At 53.0% G+C, this 27,498-nt stretch overlaps 2 protein-coding genes across 2 annotated transcripts in view; both read right to left on the minus strand.

The window, feature by feature from the left end:
- The window catches only part of KDM6B (lysine demethylase 6B), a 93,964-nt gene extending 80,206 nt beyond the window's left edge, over positions 1 to 13,758 (minus strand). Inside the window, exon 1 of the mRNA XM_080979592.1 lies at positions 13,387 to 13,758. The gene's annotated coding sequence lies outside the window, so the exon portion shown is untranslated. The remainder of the gene's footprint in view (positions 1 to 13,386) is intronic.
- Positions 13,759 to 14,709: 951 nt separating this feature from the next.
- Positions 14,710 to 27,498, minus strand: part of DNAH2 (dynein axonemal heavy chain 2) — a 135,149-nt gene continuing 122,360 nt past the window's right edge. Inside the window, exons 77-88 of the mRNA XM_080979575.1 lie at positions 26,820 to 26,968; positions 25,741 to 25,924; positions 24,504 to 24,694; positions 22,304 to 22,495; positions 20,136 to 20,320; positions 19,756 to 19,984; positions 17,792 to 17,943; positions 17,556 to 17,670; positions 16,776 to 16,952; positions 16,252 to 16,326; positions 15,996 to 16,146; positions 14,710 to 14,974 (exon numbers count right to left, since the gene is read on the minus strand). Of these exons, the coding sequence (XP_080835701.1) occupies positions 14,820 to 14,974; positions 15,996 to 16,146; positions 16,252 to 16,326; positions 16,776 to 16,952; positions 17,556 to 17,670; positions 17,792 to 17,943; positions 19,756 to 19,984; positions 20,136 to 20,320; positions 22,304 to 22,495; positions 24,504 to 24,694; positions 25,741 to 25,924; positions 26,820 to 26,968 (1,955 nt within the window). The 3' untranslated portion in view covers positions 14,710 to 14,819. The remainder of the gene's footprint in view (positions 14,975 to 15,995; positions 16,147 to 16,251; positions 16,327 to 16,775; positions 16,953 to 17,555; positions 17,671 to 17,791; positions 17,944 to 19,755; positions 19,985 to 20,135; positions 20,321 to 22,303; positions 22,496 to 24,503; positions 24,695 to 25,740; positions 25,925 to 26,819; positions 26,969 to 27,498) is intronic.

The raw sequence follows: 27,498 nt of genomic DNA on the forward strand, positions 1-27,498 counted from the left end.
CACCAGATCGGGGCCACGTCCGAAAAAGCCCTGGCTCTGGTTGAGGCCAGCCTAACCTCCCTCCCAGGCCCGGGACCTCCAAGATGTTTTTGTTTGAAGACCATAAGGTCCTCTGTGGGGCATACCAGGAGAGGCGGTCCCGTAGGTACGAGGGTCCTAGGCTGTATAGGGCTTTAAAGGTTAAAACCAGCACCTTAAACCTGATCCTGTACCCCACTGGGAGCCAGTGCAGCTGGTATAGCACCGGGTGAATGTGATCTCGCGGCGAGGACCCCGTAAGGAGTCTCGCTGCAGCATTCTGCACCCGCTGGAGTTTCTGGGTCAGTCTCAAGGGCAGCCCCACGTAGAGCGAGTTACAATAATCCAGTCTGGAGGTGACCGTCGCGTGGATCACAGTGGCTAGGTCAGGGCGAGAGAGGTAAGGAGCCAACTGCTTAGCTTGGCGGAGATGGAAAAATGCCGCCTTTGTTATAGCTGCAATCTGCGCCTCCATAGAGAGGGAGGTGTCGAAGATTACACCCAAACTCTTAACGGACGATGCTGGCACTAATTGCACCCCCGCAAGAGATGGGAGTTGCCCCCCCAATCCCATATCGTCCCGTCCCAGCCACAGGACCTCTGTCTTCGAAGGATTTAACTTCAACCGGCTTCCACGTAACCATCCAGCCACAGCTTCCAAACATCTGGTCAGTGTGTCTGGGGCCGAGTATACAGTGATACCTTGGTTTACAACCACAATCCGTTCCGGAGGTCCGGTTGTAAACCAATACAGGTTGTAACCCAAGGCACGCTTTCGCCAATGGGGCCTGCAAACAAAAATGGTTTGCAATCCAAGAACCCCTGAAGCCTTTCAGATATTTGGAGGGGGGCGTTCTTCTTTTGTTTTGTTTCTGTTCCTTGCTTTTATTATGCATTTTGTGTTTTTGTCTTGCCTTTCAAAGCTGCCAACCGCTCCGAGATCAACAAACGAAGGGCGGCGTACAAATTTAATCAATAAAATAATGAAAATATTTGGATCGCTCAAGTGGCCTGGCCTGGGAAGCTCTATAGGGAGAGACTTCCCTCAGCCGCTGCTGCCAGCCAGTGCAGCCAAGCTAGGCTCGATGGGGCCCTGATGGACTGACACGGCAGGAGGCAGCTTCCCATGTTCCCATGCGCCCCGCACAGGAACCGTAGGCCTGGCGCGCAAAGAGTTAACAGGGACCATGCGCTCGGCGCATGTTTGCCATGCGCGCACATCGCAGCTCCCCTCCCCCTCCCCGGCCATGCGGGCTAGCGTGTGCAGGCGTGTTCCATGCGTGAGGGAGCGTGTCCGGGCGTGCCCTGTGGGATGTGTGTGCGCACACGTGCAATCTCCTGGCAGCTGTTCCAGGCCTGCCCTCCCCATCGCCCCGGCAACCAAGCCCCGCTGCAGAGCCGCCATTGGCCCCCGCGCCCGGTGATGTCAGCATCCCTGTAAAGTTAATAGGGCGGCTGGGGATGAGCGCAAACATTCCTGCCGCTGTTCCCATAGCAACAGGGCAAGCACCCCAGCTGAGCGGCCATGGGTGCGCGGGTGCGCGGGGGGGGGGCAGATTGCTCCCTCGCCCCCCCCCCAGCCCAATCTCTGAGTCCTGCAGCCGACTTGGCAAGGCACAGACGGGGAGAGCAGGGGTGCGACCCCCACCGCTTCCCCCTTCCGCAAATAAGAGGCGCTGGGGCTCAAGCCTCAATGCATGACCGGAGGTTGGGGGCTGGGGGGGAGCAGAGGGGGGGAGCAGAGCACTCTGCACGCACTCAGAGACTGACAGGAGGAGGGAACGCGATGCACTCTGCACACATTCAAAGGCTGACAGGGGAGGGAACGATGCACTCTGCACGCACTCAGAGGCTAACGTGGAGGGAGTGATGCACTCTGCGCACACTTAGAGGCTAATGGGGAAGCAGCGATGCACTCTGCACCCGCTCAGAGGCTGACAGGGGAAGGAGGGATGCACTTTGTGCGCACCCAGAGGCTGAATGGGGGAGGGAGTGATACACTCTGCACGCACTCAGAGGCTGACGAGGGAAAGGAGTGACGCACTCTGCACGCACTCAGAGTCTAACAGGGAAGGAGTGATGCACTCAGTGCACACTCAAAGGCTAACCAGGAGGGAGTGATGCACTCTGCGCGCACTCAGAGGCTGACAGGGGGAAGGAGCAATGCACTCTGCACATGCTTCAGGGCTAGCACTGAAATTTAAGTTTCAGGGCCGAGCCTTAGGTCCAAGGGATTCAGCACAGCGTGAATGATGCTCAGCACTTTCTTCCCACTTCCTCCCCCAGTGTAGAAAACTAGATGCAAAGCCAGACTACCTTCCTCCACTGGGGAACAGATGCTAAATTGGTATCATAGAGTTAGGGGGGACCCCAATGGTCATCTAGTCCAACCCTCTGTAATGCAGGAATCTCAACTAGATCACAAATGACAGGTGGCCATCCAATCTCTGCTTAAAAACCTCCATGGAGGAGAGTCCATCTTTTGAGGGAGTCAGTAAAGCATGAGCAAAGCATTAAATATCCCACCCAGACACTTTCCACAGCAGCTAATCTATTTTTTTTTTTAATTTATTAAATTTATTTATATAAATTATAAATATAAATTAAATTTATATTTATTAAAGTTTCAAAAGAAGGATACATAAATAAGAAAAATAGAAAAAAGAAAAATACAAAATACAAAAAAAGAACAATTAAAAACAATTCCATCTTTTCATCACTTCACTTTCATTTACTCGTTTCCCGGACCTCCTCATACCTCCCTTTTTTGTATTCCAGTTCAATTCCACAGCAGCTAATCTACCACACAGCAGCAAGATGTGCAAACCTATAGCAGGCTCTTGCCAGCTACAAAGCGAGTGAACTGCCAAGCAAACACACAAACCACACAGGCTGAGGAAAAGGGTCCCACTAGGCTGCACTACCCAGAGCTGCAGGTTCCAGCTTCAGCTCGTACTGCTGCCAGATTCAGACCTTATCTTTTGCCCGGGCGGTTGACCCGATCCAGTTCAGTCTTGCTCTCCACACCTGCCCCACAAGCCGTGCGCGCCATTGCTCAACACAAGAGCAAGGTTTCTTTGCAGAGGGAGGCGCTAGCCTGCGGAACTTCTTGCCACAGGCTGCCCTGACGGTTTCTGTTCGTGACTCGCTGGATGATGGGTGGCATCCAGGGTTAGAAATGCTCAGCGTGGATCCATTAAAATTAACGAGCATGACTCAGGCTGCCCCTGGATTTACACATTTAAAGCAGTAAATGTCGCAATCCTGGGAACCGTAGTTTGCTGAGAGTTCTTAGGGAGCCCTCTTCCCCGCAGGGAGCTATAATTCCCAGAGTGGTTTAACAGCCAAACCTTCCTCCCAGGGAGCTCTGGCAAACTGTAGCTCTGTGATGAGTCTCCCAACAACCTTAACAAACTACAGTTCCCTTAAGAAACTACAATTCCCAGGATTCTTGGGTGGGGGGAAGCTGTCAGAGTGGTATGATAATGCTTTAAAAGTATGGCAAAGGTGTGATCTAAGGGAGGACTTTCAGCTTCGGTGGGACTCCTATGAGCAAAACGCAGCTGGATTTAAAGAGTCGTAAAACCGTAGATCTGTCAAGGGGCCCCCAGAGGCCATCTAGCCCAACCCCGGGCAGTGCTGGAATGACAGCTAAAGAATTTCTGACACAAAGCCATCTGTTTAAAAACCTCCAATGAAGGAGAGCCCACTGCCTTCTGAGGTTGAGTCGCTCTTACCCCCAGAAATATTTTTTCCTTCCTTGCCACCGACATTTATTTGTCCAGGAAAGTGTTGCCGGGAGGCAGTGTGGTGTAGTGGTTAGAGTGCTGGTCTGTGACCGCGGTTTGAATCCCCACTCGGTCATGCTTTTAATATTCAATGCTGTATTGTTTTTAACATTTGATTGGCAGCCGCCCAGAGTGGCTGGGGAAACTCAGCCAGATGGGCGGGGTATAAATAAATTATTATTATTATTATTATTATTATTATTATTATTCACACTGGATGATCACCGCCTCTCTCAGCCTAAGGATAAAATGGGGTGCCATGTTCACCACCTTGAGCTCCTCAGAGGGAAAGGCAGCATGCAAAGGTTATTAATAATAATAATAAATTGCCTATTTTGCTTATATTTTGTAATAATTATGTTAAATAACTTAAATTTAATAATAATAATAAATTGCCTATTTTGCTTATATTTTGTAAAAATTATGTTAAATAAATTTAATAATAACAATAATAATAATAAATTGCCTATTTTGCTTATATTTTGTAATAGCAATGTTAAATAAATTAAATTTAATAATAATAATAATAAATTGCCTATTTTGCTTATATTTTGTAAAAATTATGTTAAATAAATTTAATAATAATAACAATAATGACAATAATAAATTGCCTATTTTGCTTATATTTTGTAATAGTAATGTTAAATAAATTAAATTTAATAATAATAATAATAATAATAATAAATTGCCAACCTGCAGCGGCTACAGGCAGGGGGCGTAACATAGTTCAGCCGGCGAGGCTCTTAATCTCAGGCTTGTGGGTTCAAATCCTGAACTGCAAGGGGTTGAACTAGATGGCCTTCGGGGGACCCCTTCCAACGCTATGATTCGCAGATCCCCAGGCAGGGAACAGAGGCAAGGTGCACCTGCGTGGGCCAGCTCTGTTGCAACACGAAAACTCCCTTCCTCGTGAGTTCCCAACATCTGGGGTGCGGGAACCCACAAACTGCTGAGCAATAAGCTTTCCTGCTCCACGAATTCTCCCATGCAAGCAAGTTGCAGGACTGGGCAGGGATGTGGGTGCGAGATTTGCACACACACACACACACACACACAGAGATGCACAAACTCACATCCGCCTGGGGAGAAGGGAGCGTCAGACAGATGGAGACAAAGGGTGGTGTGGGGTTTGGTGGGGGGGGGGAGAGAAGGAGAATCACCTGCGCCTCCTTTTCCAGGTGAGGGCAAAGGTGTTCCACGGTTGATGATTAACCTGCCAGCAGCCGGTTGGAGCCGGGAGGCAGGCCGGAGGGCAAACGGCAAGACGACGAACCGGTTTATGGTGGCGGGAGATTTCGTCGACCGGCGGCGCCTGTTTCGTCGGATGCATGAGAAAGCCTGCCCCCCCAAAACGAATATCGTATTTTTTGCTCTATAAAACTCACTTTTTCCCTCCTAAAAAGTAAGGGGAAATGTGTGTGCGTCTTATGGAGCGAATGCAGGCTGCGCAGCTATCCCAGAAGCCAGAACAGCAAGAGGGATTGCTGCTTTCACTGCGCAGCGATCCCTCTTGCTGTTCTGGCTTCTGAGATTCAGAATATTTTTTTCTTGCTTTCCTCCTCCAAAAACTAGGTGTGTCTTGTGGTCTGGTGCGCCTTATAGAGTGAAATATACGGTATCTGCATCAGCCGAGGCTGGAACTTTTTGTGCGTCTCAAGAAGCAGGCTCAGAAGGTGGCGAACGCGCTAAAAGCTTTTTAAATAGGGGGCTGGGTGGCCGTCTGCCAGGGATTATTGAGCTGTGATTCCGGGTTGGGCTAGATGACCACTGGGGGGTCCCATTCAACTCTACAGTTCTACCTTTCTATGACCTCAGAAGACAGAGGACTGACCTTAGCTGGAGGTTTTTAAACAGAGGTTGGGTGGCTACCTGCCAGGGATTCTTGAGAACCATGGAACCGCAGAATTTCAGGGGTCCCCAGAGGTCCACTAGTCTAACCTTCTGCAATGCAGGAATCCCAGGTGAAGAATCGCTGGCAGCCTCTATTTTAAAATAGGAGAGGCTGCCACCCTCCAAGGCAGTCTGTTCCACTGTCGAATGACGCTTTCCGAAGGTTCCTATAAATTTACCAGGTAAAAAAACACGGGGAAAGTCAAACGCCACTTAAGGGAAGGGTGTGAGATGTTTTCCCTGAAGCTTGAATTTGTTTCATTCCGGATTGTCTTATTTGACGTTTTGTGTGTTGCAAACCGCTTTGAGATTTTTCTTTAAACTATACAGTACAGTGGTACCTCAGGTTAAGTACTTAATTCGTTCCGGAGGTCCGTTCTTAACCTGAAACTGTTCTTAACCTGAAGCACCACTTTAGCTAATGGGGCCTCCCGCTGCTGCCGCGCCGCCGGAGCACGATTTCTGTTCTCATCCTGAAGCGAAGTTCTTAACCTGAGGTACTATTTCTGGGTTAGCGGAGTCTGTAACCTGAAGTGTCTGTAACCCGAGGTACCATTGTATCGAGGTATGGAAATGAAAGGAATAAAAATAACAAAATAACAAATACCGGATTTTTCGCTCCATAAGACGCACTTTTCCCCTCCTAAAAAGGGGAAATGTGTGTGCGTCTTATGGAGCGAATGCAGGGGGGAGGCAGGCAGGAAAAGCCCCCAAGATGACCGGGTGCTCTTTGGGGCTGGGGGGGGGGGGGAATAAGATTTTTTTTTCTTGATTTCCCCCTCTAAAAACTAGGTGCGCCTTATGGTCCGGTGCGCCTTATGGAGCGAAAAATACAGTACCACTAGGGAGAAATGACAAGGTGCCTAGACCATGGGTAGGCAAACCAAGGCCTGGAGGCCGGATCCAGCCCAATCCCCTTCTCAATCCAGCCCGCGGACAGTCCGGGAATCAGCGTGTTCTTACATGAGCAGAATGTGTCCTTTTATTTAAAATCCATCTCTGGGTTATTTGTGGGGCATAGGAATTTGTTCATTTCCCCCCAAAAAATATAGTCCGGCCCCCCACAGGGTCCGAGGGATGTGGACCGGCCCCCTGCTGAAAAAGTTTGCTGACCATCGCTGCGACCCTAACCCAGGTTTAAAGCGCCATTTAGCGATTCGCTTACATCTCTTGAGTTTCTAAGCTTGTAGGTTTGGGGCCCGGTCGTTCCTACCCACCTTTTGGGTTTTTTTCCGGGTGGGGGGGCAGGGCTTCCTGTTTTGTGCACTGAGAGCAGGAAGCCGACGTCTCCTTGCACCCACATCAAAAAGGAGGGGTGCGAGAGAGACCTCCCACGCAGGACGGGGGGTTCGCAACGAACAAACACACTCGATTCCGGAGAAATTCGCATTCAGGTCTCACACCCCGATGCACAACGAACCTTAGAGGATGCCTCCCCCCACAATATCAGGCCTATAAGTCCCCCACCCCACCTCCGGAGACCCCAAAGGCGAAATTTGTGGGGTGAGGACCCTAAGAATCTAGTCCTACAGCTTTTTCCTCCATGGGTTTGTCTCGCCTTCTTTCGAAGCCACCCAAATGAATGGCCGCCGCAGGGTCTTGTGGCAGGGAGTTCCACAGTTCGTCTGCGTGCTGCGCGGAGGAGATCAACGCAGAGTGCTGTCTGAGATTGCATCGCAAAATATGGACAGGACATCTGTTTGATTGAGAGTGATCTATCCTCACGGACACTAACAACCCCCCTCCTTTGTGAGGTAATAAAAACCTTGAAAGTGGTGCCGGAAGGGAATAAAAATTGCATTTCATTTTTATTTGCCGTTGCATTTCTAGCCGATCTTTCATCTCAAGGCGGCATACAATTTTTATTTTTAATTTTAATTCCTTTATATCCCTCCTTTCTCCCCATGCAGGACCCAATCCAAATTGAAACAAATGCAACAGAAAACACACATTTTTAAAACCAGTTAAATAAGTAAGCTGACAGCCTAGAATACACTTAGAACGGTCATCTAGTCCAGCCCCCTGAAGCGCAGGAATCTTTTGCCTCACGCGGGACTTGAACCCACGGCCCTGAGATCACGAGCCTCGTGCTCTACCGACTTAGCTATCCAGCCTCAACTCTTAAAACCACTCATGCTTCCCCCCTCGCCTGTTTCTCCCTCACAGCAACCCCACAAGGTAGGTTAGGCCGAGAGACAGAGAACGGCTCAAGGCCACCGGGGATTTTCGTGCCCAGGCTGCGAGTTCCGGTCCTGCCAATGAGGCCGAAAAGGCCGATCCGTAGTTCAATGGCAGGACGCACACACTTTTCCCGGAGCCGGTCCCGTTTTCGAATCCTGCCGCCTCTCGATTATGGGGGGAAAGGCCGTTTTTCTGGAATCAGAGAGCCTTGCTCTGCCAGCTGGGACACAGGTGAAGCCTTGGCCTCCTCCCTCCCTGGTGGGGATCCGGTTGCTCGCCTCACCGGGCCGGGCCCAGGCCTCTGCTCACGACAGGTGGCCCGCCACTCAAATAACAAGCCAGACACACCACACAGGGGACCTCCATCGCCTCCCTAGAGGGTTAAAAAGGTGTGGCAAGGCGGATTTGCACGGCTGTGCTGCCTAGCGGTTAGATTGGGTTGCACCACAGGGAGGGAGCCATAGAGCGTTAATTGTACCGAGAAGCAAGGGCTGGCCTCCCCTCAGACTGGCCCCCTCTAGATCTTTTGGACATGCATCAGTTTCGAAGTTTATGCAGCAGAAAATAATAATAATAATTTATTCATACCCCGCCCATCTGGCTGGGTTTCCAACAGAAGTCTAAAATACAATAACCTATTAAACATTAAAAGCTTCCCTAAACAGGGCTGCCTTCAGATGTCCTCTGAAGGTTTGGTAGTTGTTTATCTCTTTGACATCTGAAGGGAGGGTGTTCCACAGGGCGGGCGCCACCACCGAGAAGGCCCTCTGCCTGGTTCCCTGTAACTTCACTTCTCGCAGGGAGGGAACTGCCAGAAGGCCCTCGGAGATGGACCTCAGTGTCCGGGCAGAACGATGGGGGTGGAAATGTTCCTTCAGGTATAAAAAGCTTGGGGCACCTATTTTCTGCCTCCCGCAGCTGCTCACGAGGCAGAAAGCACTCCCTGGTGAATTTCTGCCTGCCTGGCAGGCAGCCACGCTCCCTCTTCCGTCACAAAGCCATTGTTCAGGGCCTACAAATCCAGCGCCAATTCTCCCCACTTTGTCAGCCAGGGGTTGAAGGCGGAAAAAAATTAGGGGGAGAGAAAAGGCTCCCCCTGTACAAAACGCGACCTTGGCTTGCTCTTTCCTAGGGTAAATGAAATAAATTTGATTTTTTGTGTGGTGGGGGGGGCTTCACCCAACCAAACATAAGGAAGACAGGCGATCCAACTTCTCTCTTCTGCACGCCCCCCCCCAGCTCAGATGATGACTTCTGCATCTGGTTCTCCAGAAACCGCAGCGCCAGGGGACCGCGATTCACAGACGCATTAACAAGAGCCTAGTCCCTAAGAGATGAGATTTGAGACCGGGGCGTTTGCCAAACATCTTCTCAACACCTGCTCATTAAACCCAACGCCTCCGCCTTACGGTTCCCCTCGCAAGAGCATATGGGGCTGGAACTGGGAGGGGCTGGAGGCGCCCGGCTAAATTGGCTGAAAACTATAATTAGTAGCGGAATTACCCCAGCCTCCCCTGGAGAAATAAAAGGATCGAGGCTGACGGTTTGCCCAAACACCCCGGCATTGTGTCGCGGCGGCAAAATAGCGGCTTGCAAGCTCACCTCTCGCGGCTGAGAAGGAAAAACCAAACGGAAAGAACCTCTGCTATGGGGCAGCCCACTGCATCCCTCCTGAGGTTTCCGCCTGCCCGGCCAGCTGCCCCCAATTGCCCCCTAAGCCAGCTTTTGCAACCACCCGGATATTTTGCACAGTGATTCTCATCACCCCAGCCAAAGTAGCTTTCCGTTGGCAAAGGGTGCCCTGAGCATGCACAGAGAGCCAGTGTTGTGCAGCGCTTTAGAGTGCTGGTCTAAGACCTGGGAGGGTCCTGGGTTCAAATCCCCACTCGGCCACGAAGGTCGCCGGACGACCTCGAAAGCCAGCCGCCGTCTCCCAGGCTGAGCCTACCTCAAAGGGCTGTTATGGAGAGCTAGAGAACTGGTTGTGTGACTGGTTTGGCTGGTTGTGATGGGGGGAGGAAAGAACCACATTTATAGATGCTCAACAGCATTTATCTTTTATCCTACCTGCATTTCTCAGCTAGATATGCACTCTGCACATGCTTACGAACCTGCGTTGTTCACATACGTTTGCTGCAAACCTCAGGAGGGGAAAAATCTGGACATAAGAACACAAAAAGAGCCTGATCCAGCATTGAGTTGTGCAGGCAGAAGATGAGACATCAGGGCTAGCTAGCAGCCACCTAGTTTGGCGGCCGTCCCTGCTTCCTGCAGCAGCGAGTTCCGTAGTTCAACAATGTGCTGTGCAAAAGAAGTGCTCCCTTTAATCTGTCCTGAATCTCCCAGTCCCAGCACTAAGCTCCACGATGGCTCAGATTTAAGAGTTTTACAGCCTCTAATCCCCCAGCAGGGAACTGGAGCCTGTGCATTTGGGGTTAAAGGGGGCGGGAATTATCTCGCCTCCTTCCGTGGTCTTGGCTCTCCCTCTTGTGGACATCGACTGAAAGCGCAGCTGGCTCCAGCCTCCCAGGCCAAAGAACGCTATTTGCAGCGACTGCAGTGAAGATCATTGTTTTTCCTTTTTTTAAAAAAGGCGCTTTCGCATTCTTATGAATGGATCTACAAGCCTCGATCCAAAAATGGAATTGTGCAGAGATCAGATCGGCTGCCATGGCAGCCGGCCTTGATCTGCAGGGAGCGCAGCCAAGCTGCAAAAACAGCAGCAGGATATTCATTCCTGGGAGGCCGGATCTGCTGCCCCTGGTGATCTTGCCGCCTGAGGCCGCCTCACCTTGCCTCATGGCTGAGCCGGCCCTGATCCTCATGGCCTGCTCATCCTTCGAGAGTCAGGACTCCTGGGCTGAAGGCTAAAGAGTGAGACCCACATCGGACTGGACACACCATCCCACCCGGAGGTGGCTGGTCATTGCTCAGCTCAGAGGCAAAGGCATTCTGCACGTGCTCCAGAGCCACTCACTCCTTCCTGCCCACATTCCAGGGCTGAGCCACGTCACAGGGGATTTGCTTACAAGAGCCAACAGACATTTGATCCTAAGCCTAGTGGCACTTGGGAAAATGCCTGCAGGTGCTCAGCAAACACACTGCAGGCAAAATGAGAGGACACCCCATAATAACCAGACCAACTTCAGCAAGCTTGGGACATGCAAGCAAGCTACTGAGTGACACTGCATTCTTTTCACCTATCCGAAGAACAGTTCTGTGGAACTCAAAAGCTCACACAGGACACGCGCCACGCCGAGAATGGCACCCTCTTCTCACAGCGGCCCAGTGGCGTAGCGTGGGGGGTGCAGGGGGGGCCGGCCGCACCGGGCGCAACATCTGGGGGGGGCACTCGCACTCACGGCTCTCTGCCCCTACCTGGCTCACTCACTCTCTCTCACTGCAGTGCTGGCTGTGCGAATCCGATCCAAGCCGCTGGGTCGCCGCCCACTGTGGAGGGGGTGGGTGCCAGGTGTGCGGTGCGGAGAGAGAGCGAGGGACTATCTGGGGGAGGGACAGTGCAGCGGCCGCCCAGCGCAGCGCTGAGCGCGGGAGAGAACCACACCAGCCCAGCCCAGGCAGCAGCAAGAAGAAGCTGGCAGCGGCGGCAGGTTAGGGGTTAGGGGGCGCAAATTACTTGCCTTGCCCCGGGTTAGGGGGCGCAAATTACTTGCCTTGCCCCGGGTTAGGGGGCGCAAATTACTTGCCTTGCCCCGGGTTAGGGGGCGCAAATTACTTGCCTTGCCCCGGGTGCTGACAACCCACGCTACGCCGCTGCAGCGGCCAACCAGGCGTTTGTGGGAAAACTCGCACACAGGACCCGAGCAGAAGGCGGCTTTCCTCTCCCGCCCTTTCCAGCAACTGGTGTTCAGAAGCATGCCTGCCTTAAAACCAGAGCCACACTCCCAGGCTGCTATTGCATTTATGAGCTGCCGGAAGCTACGCTAGAGGATTCCTTCTATAACCCCTCCCCTTGGGTTTTGAATTTTATTGCGATAGCGGGTCATGCAAAGCGCTATTTTGAACCATGCCTTTTATAGGGTAGGGGGCACTGGGGTTGGGTTGATGGTTCGGGAGCCACTGGTTTAGCCTCAATTAAATATCTGGATAGAAATACCACTGTGGTAGCTCCCACTGTATACCCCCATGTCCCCCTATTATACTGTACTTCCTCCCCAGAGAATGCAGGGATCTTGGCTGCCTGCCACCCGCATCGCATTTCACCTCTGCCTAGAACCAGATTCCCATGCACATCCTAACTGGAACCCAGAACCCAGGCGACCGGGCACTCCACCATCAAACCCTCTCAAGGCTCCCTTACCGGCTGGAGCAGGTGGTGGGACTGGGAGAAGAAACTAGCCTTTTTTTAAAAAGGGGGGCCCCCAAAGGCCATCCAGTCCACCCCTTGCCCCATGCTTGGTGGCATTCTGCGTATGGCAGGAGGGATGGTATAGGGTCAAGCAGGGATGTGTGGCACCAAGATGGAGGCAATTTCAAGGGGAAGGAGGAATAATCCCCTCTTTAAAGGAAGCAGGCATGAAAACACAGGGATGGCACTAACCCCCTCCCCAGGTGCTAACCTTTGACCCGTGCAGGGCTGGGAGGGGAAGAGGAGGGGAAGTGCTCAGAGTGGCGGGGGAGAGAAATATAAGCCATCCCATAAGTGGTTCCAAAACACAAGCACACACATCCCTCTATGCCCAACGATCAGGGGACTCCCATTTCAGATCAGCTTTTAAAGGGAAAGGGAGCCTTTTCCCCCCATAAGAGGTAGTGGCTCAGTGGTTAGAGCATCTTCCTTGCATGCATAAGATCCCAAATTCAATCTGCAGGCTGGGCTAGATTACTCAAGGGTTCCCACCAGCCCTACAATTCTATGGATCCCGGCTAAAACCCTGACATGCTTCCTGCTGCCAGCCAGTGTAAGGCAAGACTGAGCCTGATGATGGACCAAAGGTCTCAGTCAGTAGAACACAGCTTCGCGTATATACGTGTTCCATATGTTCTATCCGTTGCAGTTATTAAAAACAAGCAAGTTGGCCACCTCCCCATACCCTTCAGATCTGTCTCCCCCCCCCCCCACTCCGCCCTTGCACCGTCCGCCTCTTGCTCATCTTTTTGCACGGCTTCCCGCCAGCCCCGCCCTGTTCCCAAGGAAGAAAAAGGGAAATTGCCAAAGGCGCAGCCTGCCTTCGCCATCATCGCGGGGTCGGTGAAAGCGAAAGCCCTGCGCGCCCCTTGTTGGGGGACCCCTGGGAGAGACCCGGTTTCAGATCGCCCACTTTGCCCGGGCTGTGGGCGTCGTCGGGCCACACTCGCGCCCCGTCTCTCCTACCTCGCAGGGTTGCTGGGAGGATCAAACGGAGGAGAGCTACGCGCGCCCCCGTGAGGTCCTGCAAAGAAGGCGGGCTTGCAAACGCAGCCGATAAATACGCAAACAAACTTGCAAGTGGAAAACGAGGCGCCCTCGTGCTGCAAGGCAGGGGCAACACCCCCTGCGCCCTCTTACCTGGGGGTGGGCTGGCTGGCGTGCGCGCCCGCGGAGGCTGGAGACCCCTCTGCGCGCTCCCCGCGCGTCCCTTGGCCAAGCTGCTGTGCCCCCCGGGCGCCGGGACGAGCATCCTCCGTCCGCCCCCCTCCGCGGGCCGGCGGGAACTTTGCAGCGGGCCGGGGAAGGAGGGAGGGACGGAGTCCGGGGCGGCTGCGCGCCCGCCGGCAGAAAAAGCGGGGGCTCCGCGCCTGGAAAAGTCCGCTCTCCGGTTGCGCAGTTCCATTTCCCCAACGCAAACACGCGCTCGGCGCCTCCGCCTGCCCCGCCCTCGCTCGTGTCAATTCTGTTCCCTGGGCAGGATCCGAGCGTCCCTCCGCCCTGCGCCCGCCCCTCTCCCTCTCCCGCCGCTCCTCCTCCCCCGGAGCCCGGGCCAGCCTCGCTCCCCGCGCGGAGAAGCAGCGGCGGCGGCGAGAGGCGCCGCCGAGGCTCCCCGCCAGCGCGTAAAAGCGCACGAGGGGCTCCCGCTGGAAACGCAGCCGAGGGAAAGTTTCGCGGCCTGCAAGGGGAGGGGGAATTCAAGGCCAAAGTCCAACCCGGCTCGCCCTCTTCCCCAGGGGAGGAGGAGGAGGAGGCCGCCTCGTGCACGGAATGATCAGAAGGGCACCCAGGGGTCATCCAGACCCACCCCGGACGAAGGAAAACCTGCACCTTCCAGGAGGAGCAGGGTTCTCTCCTCCAGCATATACCCTCCCCAGAGACCCCCGGACAAAGTGCTGCCCCCATCATCGCTGTAGTTGCCCCACTGCCGCCCTCCCTCCCAGGGCTGTCCCTGATCTTCCTTCTCAACTGGCCATTGCTCCCCAGTTGCTACTGGGATGCCCCCTCCCCCCCCCCGTGCCTGCCAATGGAAAGGACATTTGGCTCCTCTCTGCCAGCCGTGTGTCACCAGAAAGGTATTTCCTTCTCTCTAGGCCTGCTTGGCTCTTGGCACCACGGAGCGGCCCTTTCTCAGGAGCCCCACATCCATCTCACAAACGGGCGGGCTCCAGTGAACTTGGCCCCCGCAGCGCCACAACCTCGAGGGCCCCAAAGAGCAGCTCTTCTGCCCCATCGCTGGTGCTTCCACACCGTACATTTGAAAGACAACTCCTCCCCTCCAAGAATCCTGCTGGGAGTTGCATCTCTGCAAGGCGTGTACTACAGTTCCCGGAAGCGGGCAGGGCACATAGAATGTGCTTTCAGTGTGGAGGCAGCCTAAAGTTCTGTCTGCCCCAGAAGGTGATCTAATCCCAGCCCTGAGATGGGGATTTCCCGTGTCGAGTAGAGGACAGACACAAAGGAGACTGTAAACAAAATAGCTTTATTTTAATTTTACCTAAAACTGGGGGGGTGGGGGGAGTCAGAGAAGCAAGGTTCCTTTGGAGAAAGGGGTGCATATATGGGGGGTGTCTTCAAGTATCCAAACTCATCAGCAAGGCTGTGCCTCTTTTGATCCAGTGGTCAGAGGGCATCGTTCCAGACCGCAGGTCAATGCCAATGACAAAGGAAGGCCGCCCGGCAGTGCCAGCCCGGTTGGGGTAGTAGTAGCAAGGGCAGGCGTACATCCCTAGAGACATTTATATATTTAGTCATTAGATTTATGCCCAGCTCACAGGGTGGCAAGCATCTCCATACAAATGCAATTACGAAGGTTTGAAACAACCTTCTAAAAACCCGTTAAAAGCCTACTCTAAACTTCTAAGTTCAGGACTTGTTTTAATTTATTTATTTAATGTGTATACTGCCCTTCATTCAAAGATCTCAGGGCAGTTGACAACATAAAAATGCAAGATAAAAACACAAAATACATAATAATAACATGAAGAAAACAACACAAACCAGTAACACCCCCTCCCAAAGACACATATAGGATGTTAGTCAGCCAAAGGCCTGGTTGAAGAGGGACGTTTTTGCCTGGCACATAAAGGTGTATAATAAGGGCACCAGGTGAGAGTCCTTGGGGGAGAGCATCCCACAACGGGGAGCCACTGCAGAAAAGGCCCTATTCTCATGTAGATGGAACTTTCTTAAGAACATAAGGAGAGTCCGGCTGCTGGATCAAGCCAAAAGAGGCCCATGTAGGCCAGCATCATGTTCCCACAGTGGCCAAAGGGAAGTCTGAAAGCAAGACCTGAGCACAGGAGCACTCTCCCCTCTGGTTTCAGAAACATGGCTGCCTCCTCCATCAAACTCTGGATAAACAGGTCTGCTTTGACATTTCTCCTGAGTGTTAATATTGGGGGAGAGTGGGGCACCTCACGAGGGAGGGCATTCGGCAAATGGGAGGTTGCCATGGGTCCCCACCAACGGTGGCAACACCACCAACAGGTGCTAAAAGGCTCAGTAGCCAGGGATGGAGCTGACCCTGGAGAGACAAACACTGCCAGCTTTGGCCTCCGACCTGGTGCCATCCAGCTAGCTGCCTTGGAGGACAAAGTTGTGGTCTTGAAAGAGCCGGAGGGCGCCAGCTTGGCAGAGGCTGGAGTAGGCAGTAACAGGAGGGCAAGGTGGGCAAGGAGTCTGAGGCAGCCTAAGGCAGCTTCCTCGTGCCCACGGGTCACCGCTGGCCCTCCCTCCGCAAGACCCACCTTTGCCGCTCTTCTTCTTGTTCTCCACGGGCTTGAAGTGGATGGTAGGGATGGGGCAGACCAGCTGCATGGGCTCCGCATCCATCAGGCAGGAGTTCTTCTTGTCCCAGCCAGCGCCCTCCAGGTAGAGACCTCGCACCCACACCCCTTCCTAAAAGAGGAGAGGGAGACCACACAGGGCTGGCTCTGGGGGTCCTAGGCTCCTGAACTCCCCCACCCCACCTCTGGCAACGTATGCCCTGGGAGAGGCACATACCTTGGGCGGGTAGACAAGGTTGTTGTCATCCACAGTGGAGACAATGAACTCCCAGGAGAGCGTGTCCACGGAGATCTGAAAGGGATTGGGACGAGGAGGGAGCCATGTGAGATGGTTCTGCAGCCCAGGGGTCTCTCCCCCTAAGCCAGCCTTTCTCCATCTTAAGTCCCCGGCTGCTGTTGTACTACAACCCCCATCATCCCTAGCTGGCAGGACCAGCGGTCAGGGATGATGGGAGTTGTAGTCCAACAACAAATGGGGACTTAAGATGGTGGAAGGCTGGCTTAGGGGGAGACCCCTGGCTCTCAAGCCACAGAGACCCACTTCCCCTCCCAGAGAACACTCTCCCTGCAGAGCAGCCCTCGCTGCCAGGCCCTCGCTTCTCCTTCCAGGCCCGGTCTCCCCATCCCTTTCAGGCAACGACCAAAGACACACACAGGCCCTTCCAGCCCTCCTGCTGGGTCCAAATACATCTCTTTCCCGCCCCCCCCCCAGCCACCACCCTCTCGTCACCCACCACCTACGTTGTTCAGGCGTGCAGCGGCTTGCAAGACGGCCGTCAGGAACCCCGTCGGGAAGGTGAAACCCGAGAGCCAGAAGAGCACGGGAGGGTGGGCAGTGGTGGCCCAGCGGGTAAACTGCTCCACGCGCTGGCCCAGGTCCCGGGTCCAGGCGGCCAGCGGCTTCTGAGATGGGTAGGCCTGCAGGAGGAGGAAGAAGGCCAGGAGCTGGGAGGCAAAGCGGGACACACCAGCCAGTCCCCCTCCCAAAAAAACAGCCCCCACCTTGGGAAAGAGGTGCTGCTGGCCTCAACCCACAAAAGGGCATGTGTGTATCCCTCTTTGCTCTCCGGCAACTTGGGAAGGAGAAACCGGTATTTTCGCTGGGGAATCTTTTACTTTGGAAGAAGCTGTTTTTGAAATATTTTCGTTCAGAAGAGGCTTCTGAATTATGCATTTCTCCCTAATGGGAAATCTCTGCTTCAGATGTAGGGTGAAGGCAGGAGAGATGATACAATTGGGGGAGAGAAACCTGGTGGGTCCCACAAGGAATTCCAGAAACACCTCTCTCCTGAAATCTCTGTTACCCCTGGGTAAAATAGGTTCAAAATATGTTCACAAGCAAAACAACAGGTGTTTCTACCTGCAAGGCGCCAGGGTGCTCTCTCCTCGAGGGAGACGAGCAGCTTGGAGCCTCCGGATCACACCCTCCTTCCTGCTCCTTCAGGGACACCGGGTCCCCCACCTTCACAGAAAGGGGGGGGGGAAGCACCAGGAACTGCCCCCTTCCCCCAAGTGCCTTACCCTCTCCCACATGGGGGGGACGCGGGCGTCAAAGATGCAGTTGAAGATCTCCTCTAGGTCCGTAGACATGACCACCAGGCCCTGAATGCCCTTCTCCAGCTCCACCAAGGAGGAGCTAGAGCAGAGAACAAGAAAAGCTGAGTTGAGCACCAGAAAGGGACTGGGGGCTGCTGAGGCCTGGCCTGCTGAGGCCTGGCTTGCCCTGTCCCCCCCCCCCCCCGCCCCCGGGCACTCACTTGATGACCTGCAGCAAGGAGTTGTACCGCTGAATCTCCTGCAGCAAGACCACGTTGAGCGGGGAGGGGTCCCCAGACAGCACCTTGCAGGTGCCTTCGTAGTCGATCTCCTCCGGGATCTTGCTGCGCACGTCTGCTGAAAGCTCCAGCACCTGGAGAGGGGGAGAAGGGACAGAGAGAAGAGGTACCATATTTTTTGCTCTATAGGACGCACTGTTTCCCCTCCAAAAATGAAGGGGAAATGTGTGTGCGTCCTATGGAGTGAATGCAGGCTTTCGCTGAAGCCTGGAGAGCGAGAGGGGTCAGTGCGCACCGACCCCTCTCGCTCTCCAGGCTTCAGGAAGCTATCCGCAAGCCTTCAGAGCGCGGTGGTAGTCCCAAGGCTTGCAGATAGCAGCCTGCATCCTGAAGCCCAGGGAGCGCTGCGCAGATATCCGCAAGCCTTCGGAGCCTGCGGGAGTTCCCGCCGGGCCCAGAAGGCTTGTGGATAGCAGCAAGCTCCGGGAGTGACCCATTCTGGGGTTGGGGGAAGCTCCCGGACCCATTCTGGGGTTGGGGGAAGCTCGGGCTTCCCCCGCCCCAGCCCTCCGGCTAAAAAGGAACCAAGACAGCCAGCGGGATCCATCCTGCTCGCTGTCTTGGCTTCTGCCAAAGCCATGCGCAGCCTCTCCTGGCTGGAGAAGTTGTGCATGGCTAAAGAGGAAGCCAAGACAGCCAGCAGGATGGATCCCGCTGGCTGTCTTGGCTTCTTTGCTCTTTGGGGCTGGGGGCGGAAATATTTTTTTTTTCTTTATTTCCCCCCCCCCAAAAAAAAACCTAGGTGTGCCCTATGGTCCGGTACGCCCTATAGAGCGAAAAATACGGTATGCAGGGCACCGGCAGGTAGGTGGCTGGTGGTTTTCCAGGAACCACCACCTGCTCCCCAAGACTGCTCACAATCCGGTTCTGCAGGGCCCCAGACATTCAGGAAAGGAGACGAAATGTGCTCCTACAGACCTAAGAAACGAGGGAACTGCCAGGGGATTGTGCCCTGCTCTTTGGTACCACTGCACCAGGGCTCAGCCTCAGAAGGACTGTTCTGAGACGAGAGTGCCCCTGAGCATGCGCCGAGTCTGCTCTCATCGCCACAAAGCGGACGTTCGGAGGGTGCCTCCTGGGATCCAGGAAGTTCAAATAAGGAGCTGTGAGGGCCTTTCACAAGTGAGAGACACGGGACGGGCTGCTTGCCTGCCCCAGAAAGGCCAGCTCAGGAGGGCTGCCCAGGACGCCAGAGCAGTGCACGCTGTGATAGGAATATTATGGTCTTAGATATATGGTAATGTTCATAACTGCACGTACATAGATCAGCACAGGAAGACCGACCTGAAGCCATTTTATTCCTAAACTGAGCAAATGTTTTCTCTGCATGGTCAAAGTGGAAAAGCCCCCCCATTGTCTTTTCCTTCACAAATCCTGTCTTAAGGGTATGTCTGTGTTTGAATAAGGTATGAGCCTGTGACCTGGCCCAGGAACTAAGTATTTATCACTACAAAAGAATGGCCAGGCTCCCCAGGCAATCCAATCAAGTAACCTGCCAGACAGGAGATAAACAACAAACAACATTCAAATGTTCTGTTTTAGACCGCCTTTTCTGTGATGTATGTATGATGTTTCTGGGGGTGGTCCTGATCTACAGGATGGGAATTTCAAAAGTCTTTATAAGGCCTTGCACGCCATTTTTCTGGGTCCTCCTCCTTTCCTGCGTGTGAGGGGAGCAAGCACCCTGTTGCAACAGATCAATAAAGATCAAGCTTACTAGCTGCTTTGCTTCTCAATATTCTCTGGTTGGCCTCTGTTATTTTCTCCTACCAATAGGGAACCTATGTAAGGACTCTGTACGGGCTCTTGGATACCCCATAAGGGAAAAGGGCAATTTTTGTTTACAACAACACTTCGCCCCGTGGATGCCCATCCTCCCTGCGTACCTTATCCTCGCGGCTCTGCCCAGCCACTCCGGAGGGCGTGGTCTGGGGCTGCAGGGAAAGCAGCGTTTCGAAGAGCGTCCTGGCTTCGGTGATCTGGGAGGCCACATCAGCGTTGGGGTGCTGGCCAAAGGCTTCCGGCGGATCCATGCCAGGCAACAGGCTTATGTATTCCTTGTAAGAGGCAATGTTGCCATCCTTGGGGATTAAGTAGGTGTCCAGCACGGAGAGCCTGCAGGGGGAGGGAGGCCAGCCAGCCGGCTTGCTCAGGCAAAGGTTTCCTCCTGCGTCGGGGAACTTCTCTGTCCCGACAAGCGTGCTGATCCCAGCTTTCCCAGCACACAGCACACCACCTTTCCCCACCATCCCAGGCACCAGCTCACTTGTAGAAGGGGGCAGCCACACTTTGCTCGCAGAAGTAGTCGTTGATGTAGGTGGTGAGGAGACGTCGGTCCCAGTCGTCCGTCACGTGGCCCCCGTAATTGACCCCAGCGATCAGGTACTTGAGGGCGTCCCAGGGGGTCTCCTCGTACTCATCCAGGTATAAGCTCAGAAGGTTCTCTGACACCTGGCAGGGAAGGAAGAGTCACAGGTGACAAGGGAGTGGGCCGAGGGAGCACCTGCCGTAGCCACCTGGACTGGGATGTACAAGGGCGGGGTTCCCCAGTACAGACTGGCTTATCCACACCGCCCCTCGTTCTGCTGCTTCTGCCACCCTCCTGGGGAAAAACTGCTCTTCGGTGCTCAATCAGAGTTAACAGGAATATGGGTTTTTCCCAGATTGCCATTTGTTCTGATGTATCACTAAAGAGCAGGTTTTCCCTTCCCAGGAGCTCCCTCCCTTGGAAGGGAGCGGGGCAAGGGGGAAACTCCTTGTACCCATGCTTAGAAGGCATGGGCCAAGTGGGAAACTGCCAGGACTTGTGCACGCCACATGCGGAAGTGTGGATGAGCCCTGTATTTATATTTATGTATCGTATTTTTTGCTCTATAAGACTCACTTTTTCCCTCCTAAAAAGTAAGGGGAAATGTGTGTGCGTCTTATGGAGCGAATGCAGGCTGCGCAGCTATCCCAGAAGCCAGAACAGCAAGGTGGATTGCTGCTTTCACTGCACAGCGATCCCTCTTGCTGTTCTGGCTTCTTGAGATTCAGAATATTTTTTTTCTTGTTTTCCTCCTCCAAAAACTAGGTGCGTCTTGTGGTCTGGTGCGTCTTATAGAGCGAAAAATACGGTATATATAATTGAGATCAATAATTGCAGTCACCTGCGTATGAAAGCTATGTACATTTTACAATTTTTTATGTGCTGTAAGCTGCTCAGGCTAGGTATAAATAATAAAATAACCAAATTATCATCAGCCCAGAGGCCCAGCTGTGGTTCCCTCTTTCTCAGCAGGCGGCCTACGGGATGCTTGGGGACCACTGCCAAGCCGATCATCAAGAACTCGCCCATTCGCCAGCATCCGTCTAAAGCCCTTGTGGCCAAACCTTCTTACAATCCTACACGCCTCTGCAACTCACGATTGTGAATAGATAAGGGTGAAAGGACTGTTGTGAGTGAGCCCCAGTGGCATGGAGCATGTTGGTGTAATGTGAACACATTTGGATGTTCTGAGATAAGGGTGCCAGGTGCACTGGGGTTACCATAGCAACACCAGCAAGGTCATGTGCATGACTGGCTGAATCGCTCATCCTCCCACTGGTTCAGGAATGTAGAGACAGGTATAATCGTCTCTGGGGCATTGCTTTCATTATGTGAAGTCCTGTCCTGATGCTATCGTGTTTGCTGTCAGGGTCTGACTGAATCTGTGAGACAGGGGAAGAGGATGTGTGTAACCAAGTTACAGGGAACCAGGCAGAGGGCCTTCTCGGTGGTGGCACCCGCCCTGTGGAACGCCCTCCCACCAGATGTCAAAGAGAACAACAACTACCAGACTTTTAGACGACATCTGAAGGCAGCCCTGTTTAGGGAAGCTTTTAATGTTTGATGCATTACTGTATTTTAATATTGTGTTGGAAGCCGCCCAGAGTGGCTGGGGAAACCCGGCCAGATAGGCGGAGTATAAGTAATAAATAATAATAATAATAATTATTATTATTATTATACACAGCAGCATTAGCCAGCATGGTGCTAGTGTTAGTGGATCTCTCTGTAAAGACCAGCAGTACTGTATATAATACATAGCAGTGTTTAATGGAGCTTTCCCCTTATATGGGGACTCTGGAAGAAGCTGTTCTGCTGGGAAAAGGAAATCTCTGGACTCTGCTGAAGCGCTGCAGACTTTGCTGCTACATGACACGAGTCGAGGTGTGGCGAGCTGCCAACTAACTTCCACGAGTCCCCGACAGGGCAGGTGGCACTCCCTGGCACTTCAGGCCACAGGGAGGGCTTGGCCGCAGTTTGTTCTGGGGTTTTCTGAGCACACATGGGAGCCTTGTGGACTGGCCCGTCAGAGCCCAGAGAAGGAAGGCACAGACAGGTTCCCCTCCAGAACCCGCCCTTTTCCTGGTCTCCCGATTCCTCCCGAACCCTTTTCCACCTCACGCCACCTCGAAATCCGAGTCGTTGAAGCCGTAGACGATGTTCCAGCCCAGCTGCAGGAACTTCTTCCGCTCCAGCAGGATGCTGTGGAAGAAGCAGAGGGCGAAGAGCAGCTTCTTGTACTTGGAGGGCTTCGTGCAGCGGTTGAACTGGGGCTCCGTGATGAGCTGGTAGAGGCGCTTCATGTTGGCTTTCAGGCCCTGTCAAAGGGAGGAGGAGAAGGGGGGCAGGCTCACGACTGACCTTGCAGGGGCATCAAGGAACCAGGAGAGGGTGGCAGGGGCAGCAGTGGACTTGGCCTGTTTTCTGTGACTTGTCTCTCCTGTTTGAGCACCAGGCTGACGATCCAGAACCAGCCATGTTGATTAAGAGGCTGTTTCATAACCTGTTTTGGTTGCCTGGACTCCAGGAATGCAGGGAGTTTTCTTAGGAAAACTGAGAGCATGGCCTAGCTTCTCTGCTCTGCGCTTCCAGGGAGCCACGTTGGGCCTAAGGCTGTGGGTTCTGGCTGCTACAACATACACGCAAGAAAGGCTGCAGCGCTCGGGACTTTTTAGTTCAGAGAAAAGGCGAGGGAGAGGCGACATGTTAGAAATTTGTAACATAGCATGGAGAGAGTGTATAGAGAAAATTTTTTCTCCCTCTCTCTCTTAAGGCTAGGACTTGTGGACATGCAAAGAAGCCAAATTTTGGAAGATTAAGGTCTGCTTTTAAAAAGTATTTCTTCGTGCTGTGAATAGTTAAACTATGGAACTCCCTCCCACAGGAGGCAGTGATGGCCGGCAAAGCTTTATTATTATTATTATTATTATTATTATTATTATTATTCAAATACTTTTTATTGCTTTTTTGCAACAACAACAAATAAAATAAATACTCTTACATTCAAAAATTTGTATGTCTTCTTATTTACCCTGCGCCTTATTGCGCCCGGACTTCCTTCCATCCCTTCAACGGTTTTCATGTCTCAAATCTTTTCTTCCAGTTTCTTATTTACACTTCATCCACATCACAAGATTTACATTAATCCTGCTACAGTTTTTAAATTCTTACAATTACTCCGTATATATTCAACAAATTTACTCCAATCCTTTTCGAACTTTGCTTCTTTTGGATTCCGAATCTTATAAGTCGATTTCGCCAATTCTATGTCTTCAAACAATTTTGTCTGGATGGCTGGCAAAGCTTTAAGGGGGATCAAACAAAGTCATGGAGGAGGGGGCTTTCAAGGGCTCCTAGCCCGTGATGTCTATGGTCTGCCTCCACAGTCAGATACAACAATGCTTCTGAATACCAGCTGCTGGAAACCACAGGAGGGGAGAGGGCTCCTGTGTTCGAATCCTGATTGAGGGTTTGCCTTTGGGGCATCTGATTGGCTACTGTGAGAAGAGGAGCCTGGACTAGATGACTGGCTCTTGTTGTGTACTTAAACCAGGCATAGGCAAACTCGGCCCTCCAGATGTTTTGAGACGACAATTCCCATCATCCCTGACCACTGGTCCTGCTAGCTAGGGATAATAATATAATAATAATTTATTATTTATACCCCGCCCATCTGGCTGGGTTTCCCCAGCCACTCTGGGTGGCTTCCAACACAATATTAAAATACAGTAATGCATCAGATATTAAAAGCTTCCCTAAACAGGGCTGCCTTCAGATGTTGTCTAAAAGTCTGGTAGTTGTTGTTCTCTTTGACATCTGGTGGGAGGGCGTTCCACAGGGCGGGTGCCACCACCGAGAAGACCCTGTCCCTGGTTCCCTGTAACTTGGCTTCTCGCAGCGAGGGAACCGCCAGAAGGCCCTTGGCGCTGGAACCCCCCCCCCCCAGCTGAATGATGGGGGTGGAGGCGCTCCTTCAGGTATACTGGACCGAAGATGATGAGACTTGTAGGCCAAAAACATCTGGAGGGCCAAGTTTGCCTATGCTTGACTTAAACACACACACACTTTCTCCCAGTTCTTCCTCAAACTATATATTTGCTCTATAATGCAGGGGGGGAAACGACCTGACGTGAAGTTGCCAATCTGGAGTAAGGCAGAGGGGAACTTTTAACTTGACCCAAGAGGAGAAGGAAGCCTGTGGCTTCCGTAGGGCTGGGCTGGGGCCTTGGGTATGGGGGCCCCCTGGGGAACAGGTGGTGGGAGGAGGAAATGATGAAAGAGCCCCCCACCCCGCCCCTTCTGGCCACCTGGCTCTTTTGCTCTCACCGTGGGGGGCTCCGTGGTCATCTTGATCCCGGCCTGCAAGATGGAGATGGGGAAGTCCGGGTGGGGGCTGGAGCTGAGCCACAGGCGGAAGGAGGGGTGTGGCTCCTCCACCTGGAGCTGCTCCACCAACTTGTCCAGCTGGGGCATCCAGGAGAGAGAGAGGTGGCAGTTGGCCAGGAAGACCCAGTTGCCTGCCAAGAAGAAGAAGAAGAAGAAGAGTTTGGATTTGATATCCCGCCTTTCACTCCCCTTCAGGAGTCTCAAAGCGGCTAACATTCTCCTTTTCCCTTCCTCCCCCACAACAAACACTCTGTGAGGTGAGTGGGGCTGAGAGACTTCCAAGAAGTGTGACTGGCCCAAGGTCACCCAGCAGCTGCAGGTGGAGGAGCGGGGAATCGAACCCGGTTCACCAGATTACGAGTCCACCGCTCTTAACCACTACACCACACTGGCTCTCAGAAAGCCAGGTTAGAGGGTGGGGAGGCCCCACATCTGCTTGGCGGGGGGCAGGGGGGCTACCAAGGCGTGAGCTGAGCAGGATCTATGAAGGAAGACTCAGGGAAATAATAATAATACTAATAATAATAATAATTTTTATTTATATCCCTGCCCTCCGCAGCCAAGGCCGGGCTCAGGGTGGCTAACAAGCAATAATAAAAACAAGTTGAATGAATACAACTTAAAAACAAGATTAAAATACAACATTAAAATATTGAAACATTAAAATAATAAAATGTTAAAATGCAGCCTCATCACAGGAGGAGAAGGAAAAAGAAAGAGGGGGAGGGAATCAAATTGGCTCCAAGCTAAAGGCCAGGTGGAACAACTCTGTCTTACAGGCCCTGCGGAAATAAATCAGATCCCACAGGGCCCCGGTCTCATGAGGCAGAGCGTTCCACCACATCGGGGCCAGTGTTGAAAAGGCCCTGGCTCTGGTTGAAGCTAATCTAACTTCCTTGGGGCCCAGGACCACTAGGGTGTTGCTATTTATGGACCTTGAGGCTCTCCGTGGGGCATACCGGGAGCAGGAATGCCCCCCCCCCACCGTAAGCTAGATTTGCCTCCAGAGCAGCCGTTCCTCTCCAGAAGTTGTTGGACTACAACTCCCGTCCTCGCTGGCCATGATGGGAGCCCCAGAAGACCTGGAGACTGGCCACAGACGTTCCCCATCTCTGCTCCAGAGATCTGAAGGGGTCGGGCGGACGCGGCAGGCTCACCCGCTGGGAGCTGGACCCACCTTGGTGGACGCCATCTTTGATCATGCGGGTGGCGATGGGCGCCTGGCCCTGGCCCAGAGAGAGGGCTTGGAAGTGTTGCGCCATGCCCGACTGCTCGGCCAGCTGGAGCAGGGAGGAGGTGGGGTCGACGCCAGGGGACAGCACGAAGATCAGAGGGGTCTTGGTCGTGGAGTCATCCACCACCTGCGTCCATAGATGGGAAGAGAAGGACAAAATGGGGAGGAAAATCATTCTAGGCCACAGGGAGCGACCGAGTAGCTGAGGCAGGACAGGATGAGGACAGTGACTTTGAGGTCATTCCCATATCGATTAATATGGGGGGGGGGGTTGATACTCCTATTACTTCTGCCTCAATCCATCTGCAGAGACCATTCTCCAGAGCAGTTGAAAAAAGAAGAAGAGTTTGGATTTGATGTCCCGCTTTATCACTACCCACAGGAGTCTCAAAGTGGCTAACATTCTCCTTTCCCTTCCTCCCCCACAACAAACACTCTGTGAGGTGAGTGGGGCTGAGAGACTTCAGAGAAGCGTGACTGGCCCAAGGTCACCCAGCAGCTGCATGTGGAGGAGCGAAGACACGAACCCGGTTCCCCAGATTACGAGTCCACCGCTCTTAACCACTACACCACACTGGCTCTCACTCAGTATTGCTACTGAAGTAACACTACAAGCACCAGAGCATCAATACTCAAGCATGGAGCATCACTACATGGAAGGAGGGGGTTATATACACAACAGAACCATTATTTCCAAGACCACCCTCATCACAAGACTGGCAAATCTGGAACTACACTTGATAATCAGATATCACTAATACTCTTTATTCTGAAGACAACACTTATTCTCCCTTTTTTCTCATGACTTGGGACTTTAATTTTAACCCATGAACAGTTGTATTCATTCCACGTGCCAGCTTTATAGATTTGCTCTTCTTCTTTTAATTTTCATCTGCGTTCATAACTGTTCTGTTTATATGCATTATAAAATGAAATTTTAAAAAAATTACAAATGAGAGAGAGAACATGGGAGTGGGTAAGGGCCTAGGATTCCCCCAAGTGCCACAGACGCTGCCACTCACCGACTTCATGTTCAGCACTGGCGGCTCGATGAACTGGGAGCCCAAGTTAGAGACGATGAATGCCGTGACGCAGAAAGCCACGCGGTCTGGCCGCAGGGACCGGACGACCAGCATCCGCTGCATCTGGTTACAGGAGTTCTCCCACTCACCTGCAGGGGGCGACAAGTATGGGTGGGGGGAGACCACCTGAAACTGAAGAGGGGCCCAGTGGGTGGGTTGTAGAGAAGGCCTGGCATGCCCACCAGAGCCAGTGGTCGCTCCCCATCTCAGCTTGACTCCCACATCTCCAGTGCATAAGGACAGACCTCTCACTGGAGGTGGTCCTAGAGGGATTATCTGCACCAAGAACACCCCTTTTCAGAGGCTTGGGGCTTCCAAAGTATGCCGGTACAGTGGCTATAGTGTTGCACGAGGACCTGGGAGCCCTGGCTTCGAATCCCCATTTGGCCACAAAGCTCCCTGGATAACTGCCTCTCGGCCTAAGTCCACCTGGCAGAGTTGTTGTGAATAAGTGAGGAGGGGGAGGGCCCTGGACTTGAGCTCCTTGGAGGAAAAAGGTAGGCTATAACTTTTGGATCTAGAGTTCAAGCCGAGGCTGCAAGGGAAGATTCCCCGGATGTCACGGGACCAGGGGCATCTTACCCATAGAGGCTAGTGGTGTGGGGTGCCAGGGCGCCAA

This window comes from Podarcis pityusensis, assembly GCF_964106645.2.
Source record: "Podarcis pityusensis genome assembly, chromosome: 13".
Classification (NCBI taxonomy): domain Eukaryota; kingdom Metazoa; phylum Chordata; class Lepidosauria; order Squamata; family Lacertidae; genus Podarcis; species Podarcis pityusensis.